At 33.4% G+C, this 12,407-nt stretch overlaps 1 protein-coding gene across 3 annotated transcripts in view; it reads left to right on the top strand.

Moving 5' to 3' along the window:
* The window catches only part of INTS6 (integrator complex subunit 6), a 106,701-nt gene that overhangs the window by 11,053 nt on the left and 83,241 nt on the right, over positions 1-12,407 (top strand). For all 3 annotated transcript variants that reach the window (XM_081814900.1, XM_006745846.3, XM_081814901.1), the window contains exon 4: positions 10,571-10,660. In XM_081814900.1, the coding sequence (XP_081671026.1) occupies positions 10,571-10,660 (90 nt within the window). The remainder of the gene's footprint in view (positions 1-10,570; positions 10,661-12,407) is intronic.

A 12,407-nucleotide genomic window follows, 5' to 3' on the forward strand; every position in this document is an offset into this window, starting at 1 on the left:
CATGTTCTAATTTTCAAAGCAAGAAGGTTTTAATCTTTGAGGAAATTTAGATGAGTGCATTTCTAGGGCTTTGTATATTTTAGAGTTTAAGTTGGTGATGGATGGGATAGAGGTTGGAGGAGGATGTTCTTGTGCAGAAGAAAGGTCAAATGTGAAATATATGATTCAATTTATTATTTGTAATGTAGGTTTATGTGGGAAAAACAGGAAAAGCCTAGAAAGGATTATTTTTATGTGATAATAGTTCTTTTTTAGAGCATAGGCAATTTGAAATTCGATTATTGGTATAGTGAGAGATAGTTGCACATAAAAAAATATTTTAACTTAAGAATCTAGAATTAAAAGGATTAGTTGTAACCATAGGACAAATTTATATCAGCCTAGTGATATCTTATCAAGATTTATTCTAGTCCCTACACACTCTTCCTTTATTAATCTGTGCCTTAAAAGGGTATGACATTTTAACATTTTCTACCCATTAATTTTGCCTAGATAAGCTGAGGGACTCATGGTAAAGGTCCTTGGAAGGATTATATCATGTAAAAAACTACTATAGAAATGAAAACAGTTTTGAGTATGTGAGAAAAAGAAATTGTAGTGTTAGCTATTAGTGATGCACTTTGTAACTAGTAAATGGCAGCGTTGATGCTGGCATGTTAAAGGAAAACTTTCCCTTTGTCTTAAAGCTAGTGAACCTAGTTAGATATTAGGAAACATCAACAAAGTCTTCTGGTTATTTTGGAGTTTGAACACCAGAAGTATCCCAACAATTACTCTGAAATAAATTATTATAATAAAAAAACAGTAGAGGGCGCCTGGGTGGCTCAGTCGGTTGAGCGACTGCCTTCGGCTCGGGTCATGATCCTGGAGTCCCGGGATCGAGTCCCACATCGGGCTCCCTGCTCGGCGGGGAGTCTGCTTCTCCCTCTGACCCTTTCATGCTCTATCTCATTCTCTCTCTCAAATAAATAAATAAAATCTTTAAAAAAAAAAAATAAAAAAACAGTAGATTATTTTTAATCACAGGAATTGAAGATGTTTGAGTATGCAGTGTTCTGTGAGAGGTTAGGCTGCAAACCCCAGTGAGTGTTATTACAAAGGCTCCATCTGCAAACTGATGATAGGCTATACAGTACTTTTGGATTATCCAAAACGATGTCTTTGTGGCCTCTGATAATGCCTGAGTTATGATAGTTCCTGGTCATTTATATACTTCGGCAGGTAACAACTAATGTAAAATTTTGAATTTTTGTTGTACAGTTTTAGTTGTCAATCCGTTTCTCAAAGCAGTAAGTTAGAAAAAAAATCTAGAGATTGCATCCAGAAAATTGGGCCTCAATCAGGTAATAGAAAGAGTAAAAGGTCTTTGTATATAAATTTTATTGTTAATCGAGTATGGACAATGTCTAATCCCAAATAACATTATACTCAATGTAAATCTTTAATGTAATAAAAAAAGAGTTATTCTTAGAGCTTCCATTTTAGTGAGCTTATAGCAGTTATCGAAAATATGTAACAACTGTCCAGTCATCCATATATGACATCTGCTTTTTTATGAGATTCATTATTCAGATAAAACCTTGGTGGATTTGTATGTATAGTTAGAAGGGCTTATAAAAAACTTTCTGGCAGGAAGCCCAAATATTATGGGGTTAGTTTTTTGTTTCCTAAAAATGTCATTTATTTTGAAAATTTAAAACCTGTTGTAAACACTTGGGAAGGGACTTAGCACAAGCATCAATAAATGTTTGTCACAGTCTAGGAAGAATGGATTTCTAGAAACTGTTTTACTCAAGTACAAATACCTATGTAATGGATTTGGAGAAATTTTAATGTTTCCTTCTAAAAAAACTTCTGAAATTGGGTTACCTTTCCTAGAAAATGAAAAATCATATATTTTACAAAGCAGGACCCCTTAAAACTAATCTTGAATTATGATTTATCCAATTAAATTATTTTCAAGTTGGCCTTCAGCTATAGCACATGGGAAAAAATAGACTGTCAGTTTTTCCAAGTGCTTATCACGAATTTTTTTCCTTTATTAAATTTAATGCTTTGTTGCTGACTTTGCTGACATGAAACATTTATTAGGCTGTTCCTCTTCATTTTCAATTGTAGTTGTTCTGAAGGTACTTACGTAGAACACTATGGTTGAAGTCCATCTGGTTTGTAGGAGGGCTGTTGTGTGTGTGAATGATTCTTTTGAGACCATATATGTAGATGTTTAGAAGGAAGTAGCCCTAATGGTTAAAGATATGATTTAACCAGACCAAAGGTAGTATCTGTAGATTTGGTGGTAATCAACACCCCAAGGAGATGATTAGTCTAAAGGGTATAGGTAGATCTGTGTGTTTAATGAGGTCAAATTAATTTTCAGTATTATTGTTATATAACTTCATCTGTCTTTGAAAATATGTTTTCGTCCTAGCTTTCATTTTTTACTTTTTCTGCCTTGTTTGCAACATGTTTACTATTACATGCTTTGCTGGGATAATTTTTCCCTAAATTGTCATTACCCAGTCCATTTCCTATGGGTATATTAGGTTCTTTATCCCGCATGTTAGTATTTCTTAAGTAAGATTATATTTCTGATATATCCTCATTACTCTGTTTATGCCAGTATAAACACTAGTGCTATTACTTTTTAAAATATTGCCAAAACCAAGTATTTATTTGTTAGGATACTCTTATTCAAACTTTAGACTCCTGTTCAAATGTAAAACTGAAATTCTGTGAAATTATTAAATATTTAATATTTCAAATATATTGAATTTATATATATATATTTTTTAAGATTTTATTTATTTATTTGACAGAGAGAGAGCACAAGTAGGCAGAGTGGTAGACAGAGGGAGAAGGAGAAGCAGGCTTCCCGCTGAGCAGGGAGCCCGATGTGGGGCTCGATCCCAGGACCCTAGGATCATGACCTGAGCCGAAGGCAGCCGCCCAGCCGACTGAGCCACCCAGGCGCCCCTATATTATTTTTGATGCAGTAATTCTTAGCCCTTTATGTTACTGAGTTTCCTTAACATTAATTATATTCATAAAGTCACGCTATTCTTAGGTTCTTACAGTATTTCTTACATGGTAACTGTTTGGTTTATTATTTAAATCAAATTCCAGGATATTGCTCCTTAGTCATTTTATTAAAATAAATATATGGAATTCCCCTCTACTTTTTTTTTTTTAAGATTTTATTTATTTGACAGAGAGAGACACAGCGAGAGAGGGAACACAAGCAGGGGGAGTGGGGGAGGGAGAAGCAGACTTTCCCCGGATCAGGGACCCCGATGCAGGGAGCCTGATGCGGGGCTCGATCCAAGGACCCTGGGATCATGACCTGAGCCAATGGCAGACACTTAACGACTGAGCCACCCAGACGCCCCGCCCCCTACTTTTGCCTAAGTCTTACTCCATCTGTTTTTAATGCTGTTAATATTTTTAACATAAGGAATTCCATGGTTAGATAAAGGAACTGTATCGGTACACAATTGTATAATGGAATTACTTGAAACTAAAAATATATATCTTTTAATGTGGAATTTTAACATGTTTTTCTATAGTTCTAGACCTTAATATATTCTAAAATGGTAGGTTTTTATATAGTAGCAGATTTTTAAGGTTTTATTTTTGGTTACTAAGCACATTTTAATTTTGAAGAGTACTTGTTTTGAATATGTAATAAATGCACATGGTTAAAAAGTTCAAGTATTAAAAAAAGTTATACAGTTGCTTACTTCCATTCTTCAGAGGCAGCCAGCCATGATTAATCAGTTTGTTATGTATCTTTCAGAGATCTTTCCTATGTATCCAAAGGTACTATTTTACAAGCACTAATTTCCTAAGATGAATATTTTAGATTTTTTTCATCAAAAGACTCATTTATGCCATTTTATGTAATAATCTTAATGAATTCTAAAACAAACATAAAATTATAATTCTGGCCTTGGAATATTGATTTAAATGTAAGCCTGTCAGGCCTTTATTGACTTAAATAATTATTATATTTTGTTTGGAATGTTTAACCAGCTGTGTATTCATCCCTGTAATGAACCTCCCCACCTTTTAAAAAAAGCTAAATCATATTAATGATAATGAATTATTGAATAGAAGATATAATTAGCACATCAAAACTATGATTTCATAGATCTTATTGCTATAGTTTGAGGCAAAAATAAAAAAATGGAACTGACTTAAGGAAAAATAATAAGTATATAAATACTAGTACAGATAATAAGCAGATACTGAAAAAATTCTGGTTGTGGTATGCAGTTGTCTGAAGTTGAGCAATACTGAACAAAATGTAATTTATACCAGTTCACTTGTATTATGAAGTATGTATTAAAAGCTTCTCAGTTGTATATAGTTGTAATTGTGTTTATTATCAGTATTATGACTAAGAAATCTTTGGGTGTGAATTCCATTCTAAGCTACTTTTCTTTTAGAAAGAAGCTTAAAGTAGGTAAATATTATCCTTAATGTTTCTATATTTTCTATTTTCTCTATAGAATCTGAATTTTGACATATAGGGAGTGTCAAAATTTCTAAATGAAAATGAAGTGGTTTGTCATATTTTAGAGGTTCATGCATTGTTACCTCTTTATTAGATATGGTAATAGAGGAAAATAGGATAGATGATTCCAGCTTCATGTTTTTATTTATGTAGATTTTACAAAGATGTAAATAGGAGACCTAAAGATCTAGTTTAGCAACTTAAGCATCATTACAAAAATTTTTAACAGCAGTCCTAGTTAGTCCTTGTCCAGTGTATGCATGAGAACCTTTACTAATGTAGTACTTATTTCTCCGGGGAACTCTTTCCTTCTTTTAACATTTGCTTGTTGTTGATGTTACTTAACTTGAAAAGGAAGTTTTAGGTTGTAAAAAAGCACAGGCTATTTCTGGAAGTTTTTTATTTTCTTGCTAGGTGATAACTTTTAGCCTAGTTTAAGATGTTATACATCTTAACATCACTTCTGTTGATTTCTTTTGGCTGTACATTTCCTGGAATACGGCAAAATAACTAGACCAGAGTAGCTGTCGGTTAGCTGAAGATCCCAACACAGGAGAGCTGGAGGGCTGACTGTGGGTGCACATTTTCCCTTTAGCCCATGGGAAAAGTAGCTTTGACAGGCACTTGGCTATCCTTATGAGGGTGTTCTAAGGACTGGTAACGTGATGGCACCGAAAGAAAATGAGCCCGTTGGTACTACAGCAGAGGTAGCCACAGAAGGTATTACTGAATGCTCAGGGATGGCTTGCTTTTGCTTCAGAAGAGAATAGTTAAGACCCGTTTAAGGGTACAGTAAAATTCCTGTACCCCTCCCCCTACTACATTTTAAATTAATTGGGTAAAAGTAAAAATACTGATTCTGCGAACCAGGTTAGTTTGTATTTGGGGGAAAGTTAGCCTTATTTTTATATTTTCAAAACTTTCTGGAAAATTTAAAAATTTTCAAAAACTATTTTTTTTTTGCAAAAATGAAATAGATGCTAGCAGATAAGATCTACTTACTTTAATTCTTTAAATTTCCTTATTGAGATTTTTATACCTTAATTGTTTTAATACCATGATAATATTAAATTATTGAGAGAACTGAACATTTTTGCTTTATTTTATCTTTAGCAAAAATTTTACTTGAGATTTTTGGCCAGCATTAAAATCAATTTTCTTTTCTTTCTTTTTTTATAAATCAGTTTTCTAAATGACAAGATTTCCATTAGTAAATAGCTCTATAGGTAGAATATTATACCTTGCACTATATTATCAAGGGACATGTTTAGATTTCTTTTTGCCAAAGAGCCACAGCTCTGAGAGAACCATCTGATTTTAATTCTGCTAATGACAAAAGTAAACTTTTAGTCCCTCTACTGGTTGCCTTTGTTGTAGCAGAGCTTAATATTATTTTGTGGGGAGATTTTATAACTAAGATAGAGGCTGTTTATAACTTTATGATCAAGGTGAATTTTGAGGGATATTCTAATATGGACAGTCATCCCCAAATTGAGTGACTTTATAAACATACTTGCTAAGAATAAAAATGTATCGTATTTATTCTTAAATATAAAGATTTGGGAATTATTAAACTATGTTGACTTGGCACCAAATGGCTAATGGCATTGTATTGCAATGATTAAATCACAACTTTTAGACCTTTGAAATGTTAAATTATTCTTTATAAAACATGCAGAAAATCTTGTGATACTGGTAGACAGCCAGAAATGTGTTTTAATTTCTTGGGTAAAACTGTTGTGAAAGAAAGATGTCAATTATTTCTTGTGCTTCTGCCAAGAATAAGTGCACTACCAAAGGCAGGAGAGGAGAAAACTTTGTTGGAGCAACATCATCGGATCATTTTCTGCAGGTGATTTAGAAATTTACGCTTAAATTATTAATTCTAACATTTATATATAGAGGTAGGGATAATTTGTTCCTGAAGAAATAAAAAACGCCCTTTTGTATATACATTCATTAAGTCATTATTCTAATTTTTATCATGACTAATCCTATTGCTTTTCTTAGTGTGATTTTTTTTTTTAATTAACATACTTCTATTGCTTTTCTTAGTGTGATTCTTGACTAAACTTATGTCAGAGAGGAAGGGATCTTAGGCATGTTAGGGTTAAATAAATAGGTGAAATGAGGATGGTCATATTTTTCTTTACTTTTCTCTACCTTTGATCTCTGTCTGAATTTTCCAAAATTTAAAGCCATTAAAGAACTTAATGTTTTATCTTGCTTTCGTATATATGCTTTTTGAAAGTTGGCTGAAATTATTTAGTTTTCAAAAGTAGATGTTGATATATATTGCATTTTGCCTCAGTGTTTTTGTTGGGGGGAGGTGTACTGATTTATATATAGAAAAATTCGTGGGTAAGACATTACAAAACAACAGGAAACTAAGGAAAGAAATAGTTCTCCTCTAGTTAATTTTGCTGCAGATAGAATATATTAAATAAAGCCAAACTGATTGTAACACCATTCATTGTTGTGTGAATATGGCACAGTCCAGGTTGGTGTAGAACTGTATCCAAGAGAATTTAGTTGCTACCAACAGGACTTTCAGATGATATTTAGAGTTGGAATAAGGTTTTGGCTGTGTCAGTTACCAGCTGGCTGACTTTGGATTATATTATTTAATCTCAGTGAATATTTTACCTCACCAAGTTTTTAGGGTTAAATGAGGTAATACAGCTGTTTTACTGTTATTATCGAGTACCTGATTATTCTAGTAATTTCAGGCCTAGCCTCTGTGGAAAGTATATGTATCACTCTAGTAAAGTTTCAACTAAAAGCTTGTTGTCAAGGAAAAAGTAACTTTTATTTTGATGTTCGAATTTAGCTTAATTTTTAATACCTCAAAGACTTGGCTAAATTTTAATTCATTTTAACTTGATCTTTAGATATTACGGTCCTTAAGAAAGTATTAGTTTTTGGATGGACATCATCATAAAGTTCTTTTTTCTTTTAAATTAAATTAATTTATTTGACAGAAGGAGAGTGCGTGTGTGTGTAAGCAGGGAAAGTGGCAGGTGAGGGGAGAGGGAGAAGCAGACTTCCCGCTGAGCAGGGAACCCTGATGTTGGACTCCATCCCAGGACCCTGGGATCATGACCTGAGCCGAAGGCAGACTCTTATAAGCCACCCATCCATGAAGTTCCTAATACATCATAGATCATTGTTCTTCAATTATAGATATGACTAACTTTCTGGCCTCTGGAGGATAATTCTTAATGTGCTTACATAGGAATAAGAATTGATGGATGTCACACTCTCATTCAGGAAATACAAAGAAAATTTTAGTTAGGCTAAAATGTAGAGGTGATACAGAAACACTGTTGCAAGTATTTGGTCCATGTTGTTGTGGCTTTAAGAGATTACTGATTTGTTTTTTGAAAGGCAGCAAGTTATACAGAGTAGTTTTAGCTTAAGGGTGGAAGCAAGATACAATAATACTGAAGATATGAGGACATCTTGGCCTTTTTTATCTCCCTTTGCCAATTTTTGATCTGCAGTGGAATTTGTAGAGACCAGAAGAAAGTTGTTGTTAAATGTACATTTATTATTTGTGAGGTTGGAGATTATGTATCATGCACCTAACACAGTGCCTGATATATGGTAGCCACTCAGTAAATATTTGAATGACAAACAGGAATAAATGATTAGCAGATGGCAAAACAGATATAGAAGGCAGGTAGTGTATCCTTGTATCCCAGCAAATTCATAAGTTAGAGAAGGTATTTGTATTGAGGTAAAGGTAACATATCTATATTTCTTTCAAAACTTGTTGAAGTTTGATTAATTCTAAATGGTTCCATGAACATCGGTAGTTTTGTATTAAACTACAGTTAGTGAATCAGTGAGTATTTAAGTGCCCAGTGCTCAGGTATTTTGTGCTCAGTGCTGAGGAAGAAATATAACATGATCCTTGCCTTCAGTTGATTCAAACACCTGAAACCATAGCAAATAATACAAGATGGTGTATTTTTAAAGAACCGTAGTAAAAACACATAACAGTTTACTATCTTAACCATTTTTGAGTGTATTCAGTAGTGTTGAGTATATTCACATTGTGCAAGGTGTTATGTATTAAGTTAAAAATAATTTGGAGAGGATAAATGCTGTAGGGAGTAGTATTCAAAATGTACTCCATGAAACCACTCCAAATCCAACGTTATTTGAAGAAATATTCTACTGTATCTGTATTTTTATTGAGTCTGAAAGTTGCCACTATTAGAATTTGATGAGAAAGAACTAATTTTTTAAGAGCAGGCTAATCAGGGAAGGCTTCGTGGAAAAAGATGAGGACTTTAATTTGGTTTTGAAGAATGATTAGGAATTGGGTGGGCTGTGGGCAGTGAAAAGAAAAGACATTTTATTTGAGGGAGCCACTCCAAGCTCAGAGGTTAGAATGAACATTGCGTATCTCTAGGTCCGTGAGAAGACCTGCATAGAATTTATTATTATGTTGGAGGTGAATGATGTGACAGTATAGTGTAATGTTTCACAAAATGTGTTCCATTTGCCATGAATGTTGTAGAGAAGGAGGAAGGGTAAATTCATGTTTTTTTCCCCCCTGCAAGTCTTCTGTAACATTTGGATGCTACTATGCATTTGAAATCTAGAGGTTACATCCACCATATTTTAATTTGACCAGAGGACGTTTTCTCCACTGGGATGGTTATCTCTTGGACACCAGTTTGAAAAATGTATATGCTACCTACAAGTTGTGTAACTTGATCAAGAAGTTTTCAACTACCAAATCTCCACTCCCACTTTTTGAAAATTAGTTGTAATCACAGTTTGTGTATGTGAAAAGTGTTTGTAAATGCATTTAACAAAGTATGTGCTGTAATATGCTAGTGACTGAGAGTTATATAAATGTAAGGGAAGTTTATTGAACCATAGAGTATTACATGTATATAACCCTTCTACACCCTCGCTATTCCAAATATGGTCTATGGACATTAGCATCTCCTAGACTACAATCTTGTTAGAAATGTGGAACCTTTGTCTTCATCCCAGACTTGCTGAATTAGAACTTGCATTTTAACAAGATTTCCAAGTGATCCATATGCACATTAAAATTTGTCATATGCTGTTCTGTGACATATTCAGCAAAACTTCATTCTGTCCTTTCTTGAACAGTGTTAGTAGCAGAGAGTTTGATACCTTTGATTTCAAACAAACACAGGTTTACCCTGTTGAACTTTTATCCTTTGGTCATAATTTTGTCTTAAATGTGCTTAATGAATGCGCTTAATATCTTAAATGAGAGCCATTTATACGTAAAAGATAAGCTTATGTTTATCTAATTCTCTCACAAAATGCATCCCCTAGAATTGACCGTAGTACTCAGAGTAACTTAGCCAGAGATTTGAATGGAAGTTATTGAAGTTATTTCACCCTACAGACAGAGCAGTGAGTTTTGTGCCACTGTCTTCCATTGCCTTTGCTACTGTTGTTTTTGTACCTTCTCTTGCCAAGCGGTTTAAGTAACCATCCTTTTTAATTTTTCAAATTGGACTCTCATTAATTTTTGCTAAGCTTAGAGTAGCCCTAGTGTTCCCATGGAATGGATTTTAGAGCTCTTCCATCCATATATCCAGTCACTTGGTTAGACACTTTGATTACAAGCATAAATTATATTTCCTTGTAATGTTCACCTACTATTTTGCCTTTCTCTCTAAGAAGTTTCTCAGAAAAATAGTGTCTATTTTAATTTTTAATATCTCAATATGAATTGAACTGTAGGGTCCCTATTAAAAAATTAAGCACTTTTAGTTAGTTACATAAATATAAATGCTCACCATAAAAATTAAAACAATACAAAAATGTAGAAAGAAGTGAAAAATCTTTTCCACTACCTAACCCCATTCCTTTAAGGTTAACTTCTGTTTAGTGTATGTTTCTTTCAGAACCTTTTTTTAATGTACAAAAAGTATATACTATGCATAAAACTTGACAAGAAAGGTGGATTTATACAGTGTTCTAAGAATTGACTTTTTACTCAGAAAAATTGAGCTGATGTCTAGACCTTAATATGATTGATGTGTTTTTTGACTTTAGGGACGAAACCCTTTTTTCTTGGAGCCAGCAATAATTATTACGATTACTGATGGGAGCAAGCTGACTACTACCAGTGGAGTCCAGGATGAGGTAAGATATATCCCTATCGGCATAGATTATGCAATTGCAGATGAAAAATTGTTATTTGTGTATGTACTGTAGGATATTGAACACCTTAAATAGATTTGATTATTTGATGCAGTCGAGAGTCAACTTGTCTTCTACGACTTACCTACTTCTCTATTTGTAGCAGTGATCTCCAGATTTTCTTGAATAGGAATCCCTTTTGTGAAAAACTTTTGAGCCTACCCCCAATTTCCAATTATATGTGTATTTTTGAGTTTATGTCAGGGTGGTAGTGTCAGTTCATATAGTACATTATTTAGTGAAAAGGAAATCTTATTTTTAGGTTGAAAAAAATGGGCACAGTGCTCTAATAATTCCCATATTTCAGTGGATTGTCACTCTACTGTGGAGACTCCTAGACTAGACTGGAGCAAAGCCAAGAGAAGGTTAAGACTAGGAAAAGTGAAGGTTTTTAGACAATTTTTTTCAAGTCATTATAGTAAATAATATCTAGCTAACCTCACCTATTCTCTGCTAGTATGCATTATGCAGAGTTGGTTGTGTGTGGTGTGATAGGGTGAATATAATAGATTTATTTTAACTTCAGGCTCTTTTTACTGTAGTATTTGAACTGCTTTTGAGCCTTATACAGTTGACCCTTGAACTCTGTGGGGTTTAGGGGTGCCGTTGCAGTTGAAAATTTGTGTATAGCTTTTGACTGTTGCAAGACTTAACTACAACTAGGCTGCTATTGATGGGAAGCTTTACCAATAGCATAAACAGTCAGTACATATTTTGTATGTTATATCCATTATATACTGTATTCTTACAATAAAGTAAGCTAGAGAAAAGTTGTTAGGAAAATCATAAGGAAAAGAGAATACATTTATAGTACTATACTCTATCGAAAAAAAATCTGCATATAAGTGGACCTGTGCAGTTCAAACCCAAGTTGTGATCAACTGTATTTGTTTTTCAAAATAATGTTTATATAGATAGGAGGTGGTTTAGACTACCCTTTTTACTGTTTGCATTTGCTTTAGAATCTTAATTCTTATATTTACAAAGGGTTTGATTAAGTAGGAAAAGTATAGTTTTTAAGTTCAGTGATTTTTAGAAAAGCTTTCATTTGTGTGATGTTGTGGAATGTTACTTGGACATGGAGTCAGGACATGTGCGTTCTGGTCTTTGTTCACCTCCTTTCTAGCAGTGAACTTTGTACCAGTTACCTAACTTATCCAAATCTCTTTCCTTTTCCATGAAATAAAATGGTAATTTTTGCCTTACGTCATAGGGTTGTTGGAAGACTGAAATGAAATAATGTGTGTCAAAGTGCTTGCTAGGCTGTAAAGAAGTGAGCATAATATTGTTCTTTTGTGAAGCAATGGAACCAGTAGAGTTGTTAATTACCTGATCTTGATTTGTTGGAAGAGAACCAGAATTGTTTTGTTTGAGCAATTGATATTAAAGGGAATTTAGGGTTTAATTCATGGAGATAGAGCTGAAAAATTTATGTAGATTAAAATTCATAATTAAATAATTAATAGTCTATACATAATTAATAGCATTGGAATGCTACATAGCTGAACCTAAGGGGTTTCTGGGCTTTCTTGAACTAGGTTGACATGTATAGCCAATTATGTCCTGCCACTGTCAGGAACAGATAGACATTAATTATATATATGAACAAGCAGTGGAAATGTTGTTTAAGTTTAAATTTGAAACTTTAAAGTTGATTTTTCCCACTTTACCTTCGTTTTGAAAAATTTGA

Source organism: Leptonychotes weddellii, chromosome 3 (genome assembly GCF_054177405.1).
Source record: "Leptonychotes weddellii isolate Sample4059 chromosome 3, ASM5417740v2, whole genome shotgun sequence".
NCBI classification, from domain to species: Eukaryota; Metazoa; Chordata; class Mammalia; order Carnivora; family Phocidae; genus Leptonychotes; species Leptonychotes weddellii.